At 41.7% G+C, this 20479-nt stretch overlaps 1 protein-coding gene across 18 annotated transcripts in view; it reads left to right on the top strand.

Annotated features, from left to right (window-relative positions):
* The window catches only part of celf5a (cugbp, Elav-like family member 5a), a 176692-nt gene that overhangs the window by 130154 nt on the left and 26059 nt on the right, over positions 1-20479 (top strand). For 9 of the 18 annotated variants that reach the window (XM_053430517.1, XM_053430508.1, XM_053430514.1 and 6 more), the window contains 2 exons: positions 17374-17499; positions 20317-20396. In XM_053430517.1, coding sequence (XP_053286492.1) covers positions 17374-17499; positions 20317-20396 — 206 coding nt within the window. Of the gene's footprint in view, positions 1-17370; positions 17500-20316; positions 20397-20479 lie in introns of all 18 variants that reach the window. The other 9 variants (XM_053430516.1, XM_053430507.1, XM_053430513.1 and 6 more) reach the window with 1 other exon arrangement.

Raw genomic sequence — 20479 nt, 5'->3', positions numbered from 1 at the left:
AAAGATTTTATATAATATTAATACTAATAAAACCATCTCTATACGGTAAACGTGGAGTGAGCGCATGCTTGGGTTAGACAGAGAGTGATTTATTTCTCACTGAGTGATCTTCCAAAACAAAGATGGTGTTTTGGTTTTCGCTTGAGGAAAAAATAAAAGATTGCTATTGCCGTCTCTCAATTCAAATTGGTTTACTCCCGGCTGCATTGATTTCTCTTGTTACTGGAGGTCACAGAGAGAAAATTGAATTGGAAATTGTAGAAACACTCTATTATTTCATTTTCCTAGCATTTGTATTTTTTCCTCACCCCTCCTTATATTTTTGGAAGTCCGCAGTATAATTGATGGGAAGAGCAGTTCCTGTCAGGACACATGAACGACTTCTCTGAATTTGACCTCTCTCATAACACTGTCTTCCAATGCAAAAGGTTGCATGTACCCCTGTGGATTTCAATCTTTGGTTTGCATTTATGAGAGCCCTTTCTCATTGCTTGCGTCTGATTCCTCCTCTGTGCACGTGGGGATGGTTCTGTTTTTACAAGGAGGACCCGGGGTCATATTTTGTTGGTTTGCGTTTTTTGTGTATTTTACTTTTGGTGAAGAGGTGAGGTAGGGAGGTCAAGACGGATTAATATCAAGGTGAGGGAATATTTCATTTTATTGTAAAAACTTTCAAAGAAAGTGTCCTCAATAAAGTTACTTCGAAAAACTGTTAGATTGGAATTAAAGGTAAAGGTAAAAACAATCCATTAGTGGTAAACCCCCCTTATGTGAGTGTCATTGATTGCTTCATTCCAAAAAGACATTAAGGCATGAAGCACCAATCTGAGAAGTTGGCTATGAGCTTTAAAACACTGAACTATCAGACTAGACCAAATATGGTGTCTTTTGACGAACAACCACGGTCACATCGCAGCTAGAAGTTACCAGTTGGAATACCAGTTTGGCCGAGATCTTTCCCTGAGGGCTTTCCATGTACTCATCGTGTCTGTGTGGGTTTTCTCTGGTTACTGTGGCTTCCTCCCACAGTCTGAAGGCATGCAGATCGGGGGTTTGTTAAGTGGTGTGAATGTGAGTGTGAATGGAACTTTTTCTCTGCTTGTTGGCCCTTCGAAACACTTGTGACATGTCCAGTGTGTACACCACCTCTTAGCCAATGTCAGTTGGGATTGGATCCACCCCCCCCTTCAGGATGGAAACTGTAAATTATATTCCAAGCAAATACTTATTGCGAACTAAAATCACCACATACCAAATGATAGAAAGGCACAGTTGAATACAGTCAAATTAAAGATTTTAAGTTTAATTACATTTAGCCTATTCTGGTATTTTTGAATTTCCTGAATCAACTAATGCTTTGACAGGTCAATGTGTGTGCTGTGAAAAAAAATATTCTGGGACATTTGAAAGTGGATAGCTACATTTGCAGATCGTGAGTGTGAACTTCCTTCACCCTGTAATAATAAAGAAGAACATTTTACTGTGATTAAATAGGATAAATAATTCCGAAAAATAACCGTTGAATGATTTGGTATTTGTTGGGTAACAGCGCTGTAGAAATCACATATGTGACTTCTGTTAAGGAGATTTTCACTGCAGGAGGTCTTAAGGCGAAAGAGAAGGGACAAAGCATTAGTAATGAAGAACAGCAATGCCACAGCCCCAACAGGATTAAATAGGTAGCTTTCTCATTCTAAACACCTAATCAGGGACTGGTTTCCGCCTGGGATGAAAGGTGAATGTAATTAACTTTATTCAACAAGCTTGTAGAGCAGAGACGCGGTGGAACAGGCACAGCGCTAACAGCCACTGCTAAATGCAATATAAGCGGTGACAAAACATACAATATGTATTTACAGTATATTGTAAAGCATCAATCCCAGCATAGAAAAAAGGAGATCACTGTTGCTGTATGAAGCTAACTTTGCCATGTGACAAACAATTGTAACTCTGTCCTTACGTTTTCAATATATTCAATTTTATTTTTTTGTCTGTTTTCTATGACTTCTTTTTTCTATGTGTTTTCCTGTGGATACATGCAGGTTTGAAAAGCTCATTTTTTGTCGAAAAACAAGTGTTTACATACTCTTGAATAATAGTGGCACATTGTCTCTCACACACTTCCTAATATGCGACAGAATTAACCTGAAAATAACTTAATGAATTAATTGCAGGGCCACAGAAAAGATTGGTTCAGTGCAGAGAAAACTAAAATGATATATATTTTTTTTTTTCAAAGGGGAAGGGGCAATTTACCAAGACAAAGAAAACTCCAGCTTTAAACCTGCTTGTCTTCAAACGTATTGAACACATCTATTCACTGTTGGTCTCTGACAGGCTTTTGACCAGCGTTTTCTCTGTTTGGCCATTTATAGCATGGCGAGCTGAACCCAGTATCGTAGCAACAGTAACTATGGGAATAGAAACCTGTGGAGAGGTCAATGGGATGGCCTCCACTTGGCCTCGTTGTACAAAGGACACATTGATTTTTTCTAATTCCACCTCCGCCGTACAACACCCACCTCAGAGCACGAACTGAAAAATATTTGATGCGTCCCTTTTCATTTTATCTGAGACCAAATCTAACTCATTGAAAGTCCAAAACTTTTAAGCATTTTAATTACAGATTTGAATATGAAATACATCAGGTTGTTGTAGATTGTATCCTGCATCTCCTTTCTCTTTTTGCTGCATGTTTTGTTGCTATTTGTCTCCTGTCCCTGTTTGTGTGTGTTTGTATATTAGATGTTTGCTTCAGTCCTCATGAGGCGAACCATCCAGGGACTCTTAATTGAAAAGTGTGCACAATAACTAATCAGTGGCAAAGCAACTGCCCTTTAAAATGATGAATTAACTAAACTAATTTCAGATAATCCTTCACCACGTCGGGCCACGCTGACAGCACCGTTTGATATTTGGAGCGCACACGTCCTTCTGCCAGTCATTTCACTTCAGACCCCAACCTACCAGAGGTACAGGTGGCGTGGTTGATAAACGGCTGATGGAGCTCTGGGAAGATTAAAAAACAATGAAGTAGCTTGACGTGAGTGTGTGCAAACATATCACGTCCCATAAAGTCAAACACACAACACATGCACGGTGACATTACCTTAAGCATAGATTGCATAATGAATTCATTCCTAGTATTAACTTAAATTCAAAGTTCATGCCTTACGAGAGGTTTACCAGTTTAAAGTCTGTTTCTGTGTTGATGCGTGACCTTCCCCCCCCCAAGCTTCGTAATGCATTCTGTCAACATGGTTGTCGACTGCAGATTAACACAGTCAAACAGTCGTAGTGTGAAAAGGAAAACATGCTGTTTTCATAGCAACAGAGGAAGCTCTTGACAGCTTGACCAAGATCAGCCAATCGGTGTCTGAGATAGAAGTGTGCCAGAATGTCTCCAATAAAAAAAGGCATGAACATACTGAAAGTGCATATGTCTGTCGTGTGTACCTACACCTCGGGCGATTGACGTTAGATAAATGAAAGTTCGATGAGGAGGTTTGGGTTCGTAAAATTAATTGTGCTGTTCCGCGGGCGTCTAATTGCCAGATGTTTCACTATCATTACATCACCTCTACCGTGTTGTTATGGAGTCGTGTGAAGGTTGCCGGGGAACATTGAGACGGATACGGCTTCTTTGATTATAACTCGCAGCGGACTGAAGAGTGACAGCCCACAGATTCCTCAATCCACTAAACTCAACATGTTTTTTTTTTAGAGCATTCGTTACATGTTGCTTCACTTTGCTTTGAAATAATATACCCATGGGATTTTCTACTTTTGTATGTGCTTATGGTTAAAGCTATGTTAATCTGGTATCATGTGACTTCTTGCTAATTGTTCATTTTGTTATTTGTTGGTATTTTAGTAGGTTTAATGAATAGATTTTGCTCATCCAGCTGGCTGTGTGTGAAACAGTCTGGATGAGAAATAAAATATATCATAGGCCACATAAGACTATACAAGTTAGCATGGTTCCTTTGTAGCATTAGGCTCCAGCCGCTTGCTCAAATAGAACTGATTATAATTAAACTAAATTAAATCAAAACCATGCAAACAAAATTATTATATGTATTGTCGAATTTACAAAACTATTCCTACAGTTAGGGGAAATCTGAATCATAAACATCCTAAAGTGAGGTTCAATGCTGCCAGTCTAATCTTTTAAAATGTGTCTTTACATCTAAGGTGGTGGCCATGCATTCACTACAGGGATTATGCGTATTGAGTCCGGTCTGACATTTTGTTTCTGAATCTGTCATCTGTTTAGAAGCGTGTGGTCAGTCAGGCCAGCAGCAGTGACAGTGGAGACAACTGGATAAAGAGGAGGAGATGATCTGCAGGAGCTCCCTGGCAGGCAACTGTGTGCAGGGAGCCACTGTCCTCCTCTCCCCTCCATGCATTTTTCATCACACGCTCTCTTTTTTTTATACTGTTTAGCTTCTCCCTCCCCACTAAACTTCCATGTGGTGCGTGCTGAAATGGCATTTTTCAGCCTTGCACACAAAGCCCTCTGGTGCTCTGTGTACTTGAGTTTGAGCACGGCCAAGTTTGCTTGCCTGCGTGTGTGCTTGTGTGTGTACCATGTGCTCATGCATGCATACATGTGAATACTGGGGATGCTATGCTGGCTCATTCCCCCTTCTCAAACTCATACATCACATGATCACAGAGGGGAACAGCGACTAAGAGAGTCAGAGAGCTCTTATGGAAAGTCCATATAGTCACTTGGGCAGCACCCAAACTGCAAAATAGTTGAAACTCCCATTATGGACAGGATCATCTTAAATTATTCTGAGCCGAAATTCAAGTTTCATTTTGTTTTGGCCCTAAGCGACGGGGCAAACTGCCTGGGTGAGATCAGTAAAGGTCAGAGGGAATTAAAATGCTTACTGTAGGTTTGTCCCAGATAGAGGGAGCGAGGAAGAGATAGAGGGCCAGAGGATAAGGGCACCAGCCTGATAGTTTAGTCTAAGTTAGAGAGAGAAACAATCTGTCTCTTGCGGTCTTATTCTATTAGGTATTAGCTTGACAGGTCAAAAATATTTGAATCCTCACATATCATATCCCAGTATATTGATTATATTCATACAATTCCACATGCAAAATTGAAAAAAGTAAAGTATCCTTATGACTCAGTGGGTTTATCGACAGAGACTGTGCTGTATGATAGATTTCTACACATGCCAGAACACTGGAGGATTTTCTATGACGATAAACAAATCCAATAAATCTGGTACACGTAGTAAAACAGCAACTTTTAAATGTTCTGACATCCGATGAAGAATTTCACCCTCCTCTCTTGATGATTCCTCCAATATAGAGATTTTTCTTTCATTAAATATCAAGCAGAATATCCTGGAAATGAAAACAAATGAGCTGTCAGGAAGATTGGGGCAGAGGAAAGAGACAAAGCACCATTCTTCGTGTGTGTCTGCAAGAGAGAAGGGGGTCATTCTCGCAGCAAGACACCATTCCATCTTTTCTTACACAACCTTATATGTTCTCTTCATTGAATTATATATTTAAAATGTTGTCATGAACTTTGTGAGTAAATTTTATTGTTGCAGAGTTGAGTCACGGGATCAACAACCAAATGTTTTGTATCTTAATAGCTGTGGGGTTTTTATCCTGTAATGTTCTGGACTTTGGATCGAAAGGTGCAGCCAGACATTAACCACAGATATACAACCCTGTCGGCCTGAAGGGAGCAGAAGTCTTAAAATTGGAGAATCTTTAAAGTGCAGGTACTCACCCTGCCAACAGGTGGCACAGGCTGGACTGAAACTTCAGGTTTTTATCCTACTGGTACCACAGCTCCGCAGATGAGCCTGGTTTTGGTGTTTGCTTACTTTCTGTAAAGTTCTTTTCAATCATGATTTTTTTAAGTTTTCAGTTCCCACTACAAATTGTACATTTAAACCATTAAGACATGATGTGCTGAATCAAAACGCACTCTAAAACCACCTAAAACCTAAGCGTTTTCTTAAGAATTGATAGAATTACCAACATGTACAAGAACTTAAATTTCTCCGCCTCTAAAGCAGATGGATAAGAAACAAAATAAATATGGGTTTCATTGTAAGACACTTCTGGTTCTCAAAAAATTATGAACATAGAAAAAACATTTCCCATAATGCATTTTGCCTTTCTTGACAGTATTTCATGTTGCATCTGGTCTAAATGAGTTCAATCCAGTTAAGTGCAAAGAAAAAAAAGAATTATTCTTTAAAATGTGCTCTTAAAGAACAACCTGCTGCTGCTCATTGTTTCCTCAACTAATGTTAGTGCAAGTGATGATGGCAACACACCTTTTCCGTGTGATAATGATGATGCTCTCCTCACATTGTTTATAAAAGACGGGTCAAGTTTCTATGTTAGGATCCCGCTGATAAGTATATACGGTCAATGCTCGCATCATTATTAGTCAGTGACAATGAAAGATGTGCTTTAACACATCATACATCATGCATCATTTTCTTTCCTAGATGTAATATAGAAGATGTCATGGACAGCTTTGCAGAAGCGCAGGGCTCTGTGAAACAAATCTGTGATTATCCAGACAAGTAAGGATAAAAGTTGGAAGAGCTGGTAGCAGAGCCTCATATGCGTGTTCGCCTTAGGCAACCAAAACACTATGGCTGTCCCACATTATGAAAAGCTTTCAGTAGAATCCCATCTTCTAAAAAAGTGCTGATTGACCTTCTACCCTAATTAAAGTGCAGCATCGCCAACAGAGAGCAGATAAGACAGCTCGGCTGTCAGTGTGAGTGACAGGGTTAGGCTCTCCCCCTGCAGTCACATCAGCACTACAGAGGCCATGCATACAAAAAGAACGCGACAGCAGCCTGTGAAAATACTCCGAGTTTAGCATCTCCCCTCCCCTCCATCAAGAATCAGCTCCAACTAATGATATGGAAATGGTAAAGTATCAAATACACCGGTGAAATGCTTGAAGGTTTATGTATTCATGCATTTGCAGCTTTACATCTCACAACATGTTCCTCCATCCTATAACTGAACAGTGCAGTTTTTTTCCCATGTATGACAAATGAAGCTGCTGGCTGATGTCATATGTAAGGAACAGATCTGACTGTCCTTAAGGCCTCTCTCTGTATAGGCAGGTGAGTCGACCCGTGCACCCTGTGCCCCTACAGCTCTGACACTGTGGGCCAGGAGAAAGCTGAATGCAGGGTCGCCTGTAAGCCTCTTTTGTTCATGTGCAGCAAAAGTCATCTGCCGGCTCAGTTGCTCTCGCAGGCAAAGCTTCAGAGAGATAGACCATATTCTGGTACATCCTTGCTCTCTCTTGAGCTGGAGTTGGGCACGGCCCCTCGCTTGCTGTCTCCTAAGCCTCTTCCCTCTCATTTGTCTCTCTATCTCGTGCTTTCTCCTTTACTTAAGCGTTTTCAATTTTTTTTTTATACCTCTGGGCTGCCGACAGCTTCAGCCGAGGGCTTTATGTTTTCAAGCTTCCATCAAATGGTCCACCTGATTCTCGTGAATGTGATATATCAGGATCAGTGTTTGGAAAGGTCTTTAAATTTGCCATAAACTTTCAAATATTTGGTACAAACTGAACATGATATTTGGATGACAGCGGTCAGGGTCACTGTGACCTCGGGCCTATCACGTTGTTGTGAATGGAATATATTTTTTTTAAAAAGCCTGTAAAGAATTAATTACATTTGTACAAACATAAACATGCTTGGTGGATTGAAGAGAGCAACAATAGCATTTAGAGTTATTAAGTAGAATCATGCAGGTTCACGAGACTGTCTGTCCATCCGTTCATCATATCCTCATGAACACGTTATCTCAGGAAGGTACAAACCTTCACTTCAACTGATTACATGTACGTGGTCAAAGGTTGAGGTAACTGACACGTTTTTCTTCCTTTGCCTCGAGAAGGAATATGCTAATTATACTCTATATGGCTTATCAAATCCCCTTAGCATCTTCACTACATATATGACATTAGTATGATTTAACTTTAACCTTTCTATTGTCTTTTCTCAGATAAAGGCTTTTGTCCCAGCATGAGTTTGTATTTCATAATATTGCAGTCGTCCAGAGGTGAGGAGGTGAGATGATATTTGTATTGTACTCTATATTTAACACAGGGCGGGATTTCACATGGGGCTCAGTTTGGCTCACTATGTAATGAAGTTGGTTGTCTCTTGCAGTCGACAATTTTGTTGCTCCGTGTTAGAAAAAAAGGTAATTACTTGAGAGCAGCCATGGACCTTACCTTCATGGTACCTCATTAGCCATCCAAGATAATCACAGGGTGATATGAGAGAAGGAGGCGAGGTGGAAATAGTTTGGCAGAGGGAGATGGCAGAAAAATGTAAGGACCGGGCAAAGAAAGAAAAAATTGTCCGAGAAATGTGCAACTGTGCTTTCAGGAAGAGGAAGGAAAGAGAGAGAAACTGCATGGAGAAGAAAGGAGGTGGGGGTTGGTTGAGGGGGCTGGCCGAGGGGGTGTGTCCGACATTACCCTCATGAATCAGTGTCAGTGGAGCGATGAGAAAATAATTAAGAAACAGGCTAGTGCTGTGTTAAATACTGCCAAAGGTAAAAGGCCCATTCTATTGTATAGAAACACAATCTAGACGGAAAAGAAGAATGGCGATAAATGGAATAGAGGAAAATGGGGGGAGAAATCCATATCATAACGGATGCCAAAATGCCCTTCAGATGGCATTATGAAAGGGAGACAATATAAATAGCACTGCCATATTGTAAATGTTTATATACAGTAGCTACATTTACACTCTGCACAGCAGTTTCTGGATTTATGACCATAGCCGTGATACACTGTAGTTGACACAAGGCTGTGAGTAATATTTCACATTTGTTATCATATTGAGTGTAAATTTGCTGAGACGTTTACTGTGGATATATTGTTCTTCTACTTTCAGGTGTTCTCGTACTATAGTTGGTGGATGTGTGAGTGGATGTCGGGGCCTAGAGCTGAGTGTTACTGTACTGAAAGCAAGTGAAAGGAGTGCACAAAGCACACACGCGCGCCAGCGGTTGCATTTACACACCTCAGAGGTTTTTACGTGGAGCATTTAGGGAAAGGGGAACCAAGTCAGGAGCCTGTAATTGTGTGTTCAAGGCCTCCAGCAGAGCCAGGATGCAGCTGAAATCCCCCAGCCAGCAGCACAGAACAGAGCAGTCATTAGATTGCACTGATGCATAAAATCTGTGGAGATCTTTAGAGAATATTGAGTGACAGGAGGTCCTGTGTGTTGTATGTGCATCTTACATGTTTATATGTGTGCAGGGGAAAAGCATGCGTCCACATACAGATCTGTGGATGAGTCTTTTAGCTGTCATATATAATATCCATCATCCTTTCTGCCAGCGGCACAGAAAGAATTCATGATCACTGGTCTCTAAATCCCCTCTGAGATCGAATCGACTCAACCGTTGTGGGTGGAGGAAATGTGTACGGTTGAAATGCAGAGTTTCTCCTCCTGTGAGGTTGCTGTTCGCCATCATATCACAGTTTGATCTTAAGCTCCTCGGCCTGACTAACATGTTATATGGCTTGTGATGCAACAGTTAACCAACCACAACCTCCCACTCCCTGCTGGGAGATTTTGTTTGTGGAAATTGTCTAAGATGCCTCTTGATGTCATATGTTTAAAGCACAGCATGTACAGTAGTACTGTACATGTAACAGTACGCACTATATGTCGCTATTTGTATTTGAAATGTATTTCCCGATGGAGCCTGTCTATGAGGCTGTGTGAATATGCAATTTTATGGTTACTTTGGTTGTGCTTGCCCACGTGTTTGCAGAAAAGCTGAGCAGCCTATAGTGCCGGTGTGTTTACATCATTGGTTCTCTTGGGGTAAGATACAGCCACTGCAGGGGGGGCAATATCAAGTGAAACTAAGCTGAACGAAGATGGCTTATGCAGGGGAAATAAGGAACAAGAACTTGATGTTACTTTTTAAATCACAAAAGATGTTTAAACCATGCACAGAACTGATAGCCTCTTAGTAAAAACGCTGGATAATGTCAGAATGAGGCGATGTAAGAACACAGCAATAGATCCTCCGGAGGATTCACCGCAAGTGAGTGGGCATATAGATGATGTTTTTAACAGGTGACTAATACAAAAATGAAAATAACAAATATCTCAGGATGGAAAAGCAGTGCCATACACAAAGATATCGAGAGCTTTTAGTGATAAGGGCCGATGCTGATGTCAATGTGCTGTAAACAAAAACAGGTGATCTCCCAGAATTAATACGTTGCATCCAGCCTCTTGCATGCTACACCCCCCCTCACCTTAACTCTCCAGAGATAGTCATGAACATGTCTGACCGGAGATATCCTGCTGCCTTGTGAAAGGCAAACTCAGGAAAAAAATGTATGAAGATTCTCTGGATTTCACGTCTGCAAACGGTTGAATAAAGATATTTGTTTTATTTGTGGTTTCCCCCGTCAGTGTTTCTGATAAAAAAAAAAAAAAGATTTAGTCATGAACGTTTTCAGCTTCTGAAGGTGTGCATTCAGAAAAAGTTTGCGAAGCTCTGCCTCACATGTATGTGAAAGCAGTGAGGCCTTATCCATCCCAGAGGAGGGCTTAGTGAGGGATGTGCTGTTTCTGCAGCATGGCTATCAAGGCCCCAAATGCGCTGCTTCATGGCATTTTTACTGATGACTTTTACGGGTTGCGGCCAAGCTGCCAATGAGCAGCCTTGACACCAAAATGATGAAACTCTGACATGAAATCACGCCAGCGTCCCTGCAGGTACTGCAGGAGCTAGGGATGCAGGTCGCTGTAGCTTCTGTTAAAGGAGCCATTATGGACTGAATATACAGTAACCTAGCAAGAGTCCCAATAAAACACATTATTTTTAACATTCATATATGATTAAATGTCAGTTCACTCTCTGTAGTTCTCTTTTTCATTCTTTATTCAGTACTTTATGTTTCAATAGAAGTCCATGCTGAATCGCTTTGGTGATGAAATTGCACAACAGGGAGCATTGGGTGTGATGGCTTTTAGGTGAGAACCACAGTATTGTTTTCTTTGCACTGCTGTTTCCAAGCAACAGCCACGAAGTTAAGAGGAAAACGGCGCTAATAAGCCTCCTCATTAGGGACGGTGCCTGGTAGGCCTTACAGTTTGTGCTGTCAGCTCGGTGGGTTAGCATGCAAACTTCAAAAGACAGCTGATAATACAGCGCCCGCACACACAGGAGTGCTCATTTACTTTGGAAATTGGTAAACAAACTATTCTATCAACCCACATTTCTTCCTCGGTTGAAAGGTGCTCTGGTGGAAACCTACTAACGGGGCTGTGTGTGAAGTGGCTCCAGCGGTATGACAAAATACGTGGCCGTCCTCTGGCTATTGATAACGCAGCACATGAAAGGCTCATTATTCAGGAGTTAATTTGGCAGGGTTTTCCCACCCCGAGGCTGTGCCAAACCTCAGCCTCCCTCCCTCGTCGGTCTCTGCCCCTCCTACCGCTAATCCCTTACTGTCGACGGGCTGGGGAAGGATGACCTTAGCACTACAGGGCACACGTACTGTACACTCCCATGACCTGTACATGCACATTCGAGCACACATACACACTTTTATACACATCATCTCATTAATGCAAACACACCCCTAGTTAGATCCCTATATGTTATAAATTGGATTAGATTCCACTGGCTAAGCACTGTGATCTCTTAGGGTTAATTAATTTCCTTCCATTCTGTCTGTGTTTTTTATGCTTGAACACACGCTGACACTGTTATTGTGTGGCATCCTGCTCATTGGAGAAGTATAATAGGCTCGTGAAGGAGAGAGAGGAAGCCACGATGTTCGGTATTCCAGCTACAAAGTGATTTTGATTCTTTCGTTCTTTCTTTTGACAAGGAAGTACGCTACAGTCGAGAGCTCTAATATGGTGGATCCTTCCCCTGCTCGCCGCCTCGCTCCCGCTCTTATCTTCCCCTCCAAATGAGAAAACCTGATTGGCTTCTCAGGGCTCCTGTTTCTGCCTGGATGCTATCTCATTTGGTTTTAATATATTTATCCATTCATTATTGTTCCTTTTTATCAGCCCGCTAATATTGTTCATAATTTGTCTTTATCTCCAAGCCTGACAGTCAAATTTGCAATCTGGCTTCAGCAGACAGATGGAGAAATGACCCTTCTCCAACCCCTCCTTCCCCAACTCTCTCTCCTCCCCTCATTCCTCCCCTCCTCTCCAAATTCCAATGAAACATGACTGACAGCCCGCTGTATAAATAGTTGTCATGGCAACCTCCCCATCCTTCTGACAAGTGCTTTTTCTCTACAGCGCACTCTCGCCCTCTGTCAGGATATCTCTCTACCTCCGTCTCCGCTCGCTCGCTGTTGCAACGACCGAGAAAGAGACGGAGCAGGAAGAATTTGAAAACCAGAGAGCACCTGAGGCAGTCGGCGTGCCTTTCTTCCAACCCACTCCCCCCATTCCTATCCCTCCCCCTCTCTCCCCACTCTCCTCCCACCCTTGCCTTTCTTCATCCTCCCCACCCCTGACAATGATTTACCAACTCCTATGGTGCACCTATTTCATCCATCCTGGCTTATCAAGGACTGCAGGACTGTATGCACAGCAACTTACAGTATAGGCACATCATTCTCACTCTCCCACACATTCACTCTCTCCCTCTCTCCTCCTCTCGCTCCCTCCCTCTCTCACTCTCTTCCTCTCCGCCTCACCCGGCTCTCTCTTTTTCTTTCTTTCTCCTGTTGCTGGAAACTCCTACTCTGTCCCATTGCTATTCAATGAGTCTCATTTCACTGTCAAAATCCTCGGCAGCCTGCATTGTAGTCATGGAGCATACAGTAATAAGTCTCCAGTGTGCCGGGCTGTGCTGAGGAGTGTGTGTGTGTGTAGTATAGACAGGAGATCCTTCAAACTTGCAGTGGAATTAAACATTATGTAACAAAGGAGGGTGCTGTGTGGAGATTAGGACCATGTGCATACGTAAAGAATTACAATGTCGTCGTTAGCCATGCGTGTGCTGTAATGGTCAAACTACGGCGTGAAGATTAGACATATGAAATATTACTGATTTAATTTGCTTGTGTGCAGCCACGCAAACACTCCACACAAGGGCAATGCGCTCGCACTGAAAAGCTTATATTGATTTGAAAGGGTTCAAATGGACGCAGTAATGTTCAGTGTGTATAACCAGGCGGCGCTGCCATTTTATTATTCTGGAGTTTAATTTCCAATGCATTTATTCCAAACAAGCATCTGTTTAATAACTCAGAGTAAATTAAACATGATGGGGGGTGAGTTTCAGGACAGCAGTGGCGTGTCACAGTAAAGTTGGGTACAGTGATGCCACAGTGAGCTGTAAATGTACCTTGCTGCCAGCACGCTCCGCAGTTATCACACTTAACTTGCTTGGGGTTATGAGAAACCTTGAATTGTTTATATGATGACATTTCACTGTAAAGGCTAAAGCGGAGAGACGCTCTTATTTAACAATTGTATTATTGTTGGCATAAGCTCTGTTTTGATGAAAACAAAACGTTTTTTTCATGTATCTACAAGTGTCTACCACATGTTTGGAGCTCTAACAGAGAGCAGTTTCCAAAGGCTGCAAAAAGAGAAAATAGTCAAGCCACAGCAGTGTTTGCTACAAATCATGTTGTGTGTGAGACTGACAGTTCAGTTCACTGAGCTAAAAAAACATGATTCTATCACAAACATTCTTATCATCCCCCACAGAGAAAAGCTTAAGTGCAACAGAGGCACCACTGTTTTACCTGCACATGTAACTGAAGGCATCCATAGGTGTGTAGCTGTGGTGCTCTGCCGAGTGTGGAGATCTCTTCCAGTCAGTTTCCATACATATGGAACATGTCAGTGGACTGAGAGGTTTTATGCTGCAGGTACTGTCCTGCATGGATGAGGCAGATTTGAATACTTTGGCTGGATTGCAAATAAAGGACCAGTTCTCTTGCACGGTTGCAAAGACTGAATTCAGCTGAGCAAGTCCAGGTTTCTGCAGCGACTGTCTGAGACTGTGATGCTTGGATCAAAGGGCCAGTGAAGATGCTTCAGAATAAAGATTCAGGTTTCAGAATCTGTGTAAACAGGCAGTTCGGTGAGGGAACCCCACTGAGAGACATTTTTTTTCCCTTTTCTTCAGTTTTGAGGAATATCATGCACTGTCTACCTAGCTTTGTAGTAGAATAATAAACAGATGAAGCAAGTTTACTGATGGTGTGTTGCAGCTGTGGACTCCAGCAGTTATCAGAAGCTACAGTGGAATATAGATACTTATTAGCTAGTTGGTAGTAACATGCATAATACATATGCAGTACATCAGCAGTCTCGGAGCTCATCGGCTGTTTTCTGATGGCGAATTAGCCTCTGAGGGCTAAAGACAATATTTTGGGGCTTCAAGGGTAAACAGTGGAGAACGACTCCTTATTCCATTCGTCCTACACCGTCTACAGTCCAACTGGTTTCTTTTATTCCACTACGACATCTTTTTGAAGGTGTTTTAGATCCAGACAACATTTTGGCTAATCTCTATTAACAGATGTATGTGTATGAATGTAGAATTAAATAAATAAAATATATTAAATAGCAGATGCATTTCTGATTACGCTTCGATTACGGACTCGAAGATGGACTGACTTGATCATCAGAGGGCGAGGTCACCTAGACCTCACAAAACACGAATTTGGCCATATATCAAGAATTAATTTGATAATTATGAGAATAGATTTGACCAAATCTGTAACTTGCCTGTTAGGAGGGGATAAAGCTGTGAGTTGTTTTGTACTCTGCACAAAACGAGTTAGACGACATTAATCTGGAGAATAGCTGTAATGATGTAAAAGTCGAGTATCATAGTTGGGAGATAGTTAAAAGTGAGGTCATAGTATGGGATATGTCATCTTTAACCCTCTGCATTCATGTATCAGAGGGTTTCCTATACATTGTTTGTGTCATTTTGAGTGGGGTTTTGCACCGTGTGTGTTTTTTTTTCCCACATTTCGTGTTGTAGATTAATGAGATACTGTTTCTAATGACGATTAACACAAGATCTGAATTCCCAAGGTAGCATTTATAGTTAAGAGCAGCCGCAGCAGAAGCCTAGATTGTAGAGTAGATCTCGTAAATGATGTGTTTTCATGCATGGTTAGCTTGTTTTCAAAGCACACTCTGAACGTCCACTCCATCTTACTCTCAGCTGCAGATAAAGAACTCTGACTTAAAAATACTACTGTTATAAAAAAGGAGAATCTTTCTTACATTGCAATTAACTCCTGCACGTGTGTCCCTATATATATTTCTTTAAACGCCCATTGAATTTGACACCAATGTTTAAGGCTTTTGTGCAGCTCAGTGTGAACCAGCATCACACAGGGATGTGTTTTGTGTTTGTCAATGATCCTGTTCTACTCAGTGACCTATAAATATTCCTCCTTCCTGTAGGTGGGGGTGCCTTGCCAGTTAGCGATCTTCCATCTGAAGGAAGGATGTAGTGTTGTACTTAAAACATGCCACGTGTGAGCTGTTCACAGTGTGACCGTCAGAGTGCAGCTCATATGAAATTGATAAAGGTCATGCATTAATTCAAAACTGGTCAGACCCCATCACCTACTTGAACATGGGGGTCACAGTCAAAGTAAGGGAACGTATAGGACATGGAGTGTGATTCACATTGGTGGCTCTGTGTGTGTGCGTGTGTGTGTGTGTGTGTGTGTGTGTGTGTGTGTGTGTGTGTGTGTGTGTATGACTGTTCCGCCCTATACATGAGCGTATATGAGATGTGGTCTGGCAGCATTCAGAGAAATTTGTGCAGTCCAGCCCCTCCCCCTATACCTGACTCCCCCCCCATCCAGCCTCAGAATTTATATTCTCCCTCAAGCAAAAGGAAGGACCATCTTGGCCTTTCATTTTCCAGTTCAGGGCTTTCCTTTTTTTTCAGATAAATGCTCTCCAATCCACCCTGACAGATGTCACATTGCATCACTTCCATTTTGATACATTGCCTCTGATCCTGCCACTTGCAATAAGGAGCCCGCACCAGGGACGCCCCTCCCTAGACAAAGCTCTGACACGGGTGATTATTTTAAAGGTGCATTATTGGTGGTAGGAGTGCTGAAACCCTAGCAGGGCGCCTTGTTCACCCACACTTGCCACTGTGCCCGCTGCAGGAATGTGGGTATCATCTTGTGTCTGGGTCAGGAAACGACAGCAACGCGACATATTCGGAGTCACCCTGACACTGTGCAATACCTCTGACAGCGATTTATGCCGCTCCCAAGCTCTTCACAGTGGCGGCTGCCAGTCCTGTCTCTCACTCAGTCTCTCCACAGTGACTTCACAGGTCAGAGTTGGAGAAACATTCTGTACAATGGTAAGGTTTTAGTGCATCTTCTGCCCGCAGAGACACTCTGCACAGTATAGCATTAATCATACAAGGCCAGCGTACATCAGTAAACACAGTGTGTCAGGTCAAGGTAAAGATCAGATCCCACAGCATTTAACAGGACTCAATAGCATAGAAGCTATCTATTGAAAAGTCAGCGTTATTCATGGCATGTCTCCCAGCCTTTGCTGCTCACTGGAGAGACACGCCATTGTTCACTGAAGAGTCCACTGAAATATTTCTCTGGCTACACAAAAAACACTGGATCAGCAGCAATTAGTAGAGTAAGAGAGAGATAAAGAGAAGGAAGGAAGGGAGGCAGACAAGAAAAATGTAGCATCAGCGAGAGAAAAAGAAGAGCAGAAAAGAGAGAGGGGAGAGATGAATAGAGAGAGTTAGCAAAAAGACAGTGATGAGAGAGAGAGAGAGAGAGAGAGAGAGAGAGAGAGAGAGAGAGATGTGAGTTTGTAGTCTGTGCAGTACAGTGTGTAGGAGGTTGGTGCTGCCCGAAGCCCCTGGTGCTTTTAAAGGACCAAAGTCTTGCTCATTGTCTTGGGTCTCTATCTGTGTGTGTGTGAGAGAGAGAAAGAAAAATCTCTTCATTAGTCTTCTTTGCTCTTTCCCTCCAGCCCCTGACCACTCACTTGCCCAGCAGCGACAGTGTATGTGCCCATATGGGACCAGACCCGCTTATACTAGAGATTAAAATGATCAGTCTTGGAAAAGAGATAATAGAATGTGACCGGAGTTCAACCAGTGCTGCATTAACTAGACAGTTTCTCTACTGTACCGAGCCTCTGTGAACATGTCTCTCTTTGTTTCGGCAGAAAAAGAGACTTCCTCCTCTGTTCCGCCAACAATGCTGAAATTTCACCCCTGTGTGTTCTCAAATTAGCTTCATAATTGCGGTCAAAGTTTTAATGTATTCTTTTGTCTCTTCTTCGTTTGTTTCAGAAGACAGGAAGCTGTTTGTCGGGATGCTGAACAAACAACAAACCGAGGAGGATGTTTACCGCCTCTTCGAACCCTATGGAGTCATCGAGGAGTGCACGGTCCTAAGAGGCCCCGATGGAAATAGCAAAGGTAGGAGCCGTGATACAGTTGTCAGTATTATTTAGGTCACTGACAGAGAAGTGACAGTGTGTGTGAGTGTCCGTGACAGCTGCGGATATATGTAAAATATATGTGACACATGCATCAGATGTTGGTCAAGCTGCGTTTTCATGCGATCACAATCATTTTTAACGCTACACAGTTTGATTTGCTACTTGGCTACAAGCAGTGACTAAATAAGTTTAGACTAATATATCATACACTGTTCAATGTTTGACTTTCATCACTGAAAATTGTGAGAAACATCAAAATGATTATTAGTTTATTTGACATATTTATGAGACAATTTAGTGTAATTCTGAAAATCGAGATGTTTTAAATCTTGTCCTATTTAATAGGATTTTAATGGTTTTACTATACTGTTTTATCCTATATTGTTTTTATAGCAAAGACTTTATATATAGATAAATAACATGACTACTCTAAAGCGGCTTGATCGCCACCCTGTGGCTGGCTGCAGTATAAGTAATAAATGTGGCCTCTTCCATGTTAGCAGATGGGACATGTGCAAATCATTTTTTTGTTCTTATCCCACTGATGTATGTCCAGGTTCTCATTTTTCTAGGAAGTTAGGTTTGATGGAGATGCACGGTTTATCTCTGTTTTAAAGACAGACATAGATGTTTGGCTGGATGAAGGAATAATCTTGAAACAGACGGAGCACTTCATATTGTCAGCTATTGTAATCCCATTAACGACAGCACTGATTCAAAAAATTCCTTCGATTTTTTATTTAAAACTCTTGTTTTAAAAGAAAACTATATTATAAAGCCATAATCTGTCAATCTTTTACTGTTCCTCGGTTACTGTGGTGTTGGCATCTTCCAGGTCTCTTTAAGATCAGCCCAAAAACTTTTGGAAACACCACTTCCCTCTGACATGCAGCAATAAGCACAGAGACCAGTGGTTCTCCTTGTCTCTTAAGCTTATTCCCTCTACAGTGCTTATGGAAATTGTTGTGGAATTAAATATCTGAGGGGGTTGAAGCCAGAGCATTCTGACTCTGCAATGGTTTGGAGGAGGAGAAGGAAAAGATTGATGTCAAAACAATTCAAGTGTCCCCACAGCGAGGATGCAGGCTGACATCTTATGGATCTGCAGCACTTGTTCTCTCTCTAAGTCAGATCTCTGTTTTAGAACATTTGATTCTAGACATTCTAACAATAATAAATAATAAAATGAATGAAATAACAAGAAGAGTTAGAATTTATAAAGTAAAAGCTAATGAATAATTATTTGATTTAATAAAAGACGTTGGCCTACAGGAACGTCTTCAGCTTTGTTTTTAAAGAACAAAGAGATGTACAGAGATATGACTAAATGAAAGAATAAAGTCACTTTTATTCGTAATGTTTTCTTATGCTCCCCCTCCACCCAGACACGAACCAATGCTGCAGTAAATTTTTGCATGAATCTTGATAAAGTAAATTTGATAGCAAAATATTTCACGCCCCTTCGCTATTGCACATGTTGAATTTCAAATTCAAACTCTTTGGTTTATTTCTGACATTTTATGACGTAAAGTATATCAGGGGTTACACGTCTATTCATAACCGCATATAGTTTGTACTAATGTAGCAAAGTCCTTGTACAGGTCATGTCAGGCTCCGGCTCTTTTCTATCCATATCTCAATAAGGGGCAGTGGTTTGACAGCTGAGTGGGCATCCTGACTGGCTAGTGTCCGCAGGGGTAAGCCCATTAAGAGGGGAATAATGGCAGGGCTGCTAGGTCAAGCAGGATAGTAGATACCAAGGCTAAAGTACGGAAGATTGAATAAGAGCACAAAAGAAACTTGAAATGAAATAAAATTAGGTGAAATAGCGTTTAATAATATGAGGAGAGGGCGACTCAGTGGATAGTGCTGCTGCCTGACTGCAACAGACGCATATTCAGTCCTCATACGTTTCCCATTCAAGTTTGAAAAACTCTTATCAAATGATAAAATTATAATAAGAGAGTCTTGGATTTTCAATCAGGCATGAAGACGAAGGATGGTCATTTAGTCTTGAAAGTTTTTACATTTTGTGCGTTGTGATTTGTTTGAGTCAATACCACAGTACTTAAAATGTCCCTTCATAAATAGGCAAAGTCTACAGCTTTGAATCAAATTGTGGTACATATTTTAGGTTATAATATCCATATAATCCATTTTCCAGGTCTTCAAGGGGGGCCGTACTTAATTTTAATTATTTAATAATCCATGTGCAACAGCAATGTGCACTTTGTGAACCCACGAAAGCCATCGTCAACTTGTTTTCACTTTATCTACCCCTGACACTATCCCTGGAGGACATTCGAGATGAGAGTGTTGGCTCTGGTGGTTTCTAACCCTTTTTTGCTTTCATATTCACAAAGACTGATCAGAGCATCTTCCTGAACAACGAACAGTACTGAATCCTCACATGGCGGTTCTCTATCTGAAAACATTGAGTCAGAGCCAGTTTCGCTTCGTATTTAATATGCACAGACAGGCATGTGGTGCTAAATAGCATGCTTTTCTGCTTCATCAGTGCAATGTTTAGCCTGAAGCTTCTGCCTGCTTGTCTGCGTGCCTAATGCCCGGAGTGGGGCAGCCTGCTGTGCAATGAGAGCCTCTCAGTGCACAGGGATTTCTTTGGTATCAAATACAATTTTACATCCTCTATTAATGTACTGTACGCTTTTAAAGGCTCCCTCAATTGAATGCATTTACTGTATATCTATATATGCTGTATGCATGTGTGTATGTGTGTGTGTGTGTGTGTGCGCACACCTGTACCTACATGTGCATCTGCTCTCTCTTCCAGGTTGCGCCTTTGTCAAGTTCTCCACACATACTGAGGCTCAGTCTGCAATCAGCGCCCTCCATGGCAGCCAGACCATGCCAGTGAGTCCTTCTCCCTCTGATGTAAACACACACACACTCACACACACACACAAACACACACAGACACACAAACACACATAAAG

Source organism: Pleuronectes platessa, chromosome 9 (genome assembly GCF_947347685.1).
Source record: "Pleuronectes platessa chromosome 9, fPlePla1.1, whole genome shotgun sequence".
Classification (NCBI taxonomy): domain Eukaryota; kingdom Metazoa; phylum Chordata; class Actinopteri; order Pleuronectiformes; family Pleuronectidae; genus Pleuronectes; species Pleuronectes platessa.
The sequence above is the reverse complement of the archived record's forward strand: the minus strand, read 5'-3'. Positions and strand labels throughout refer to the sequence as shown.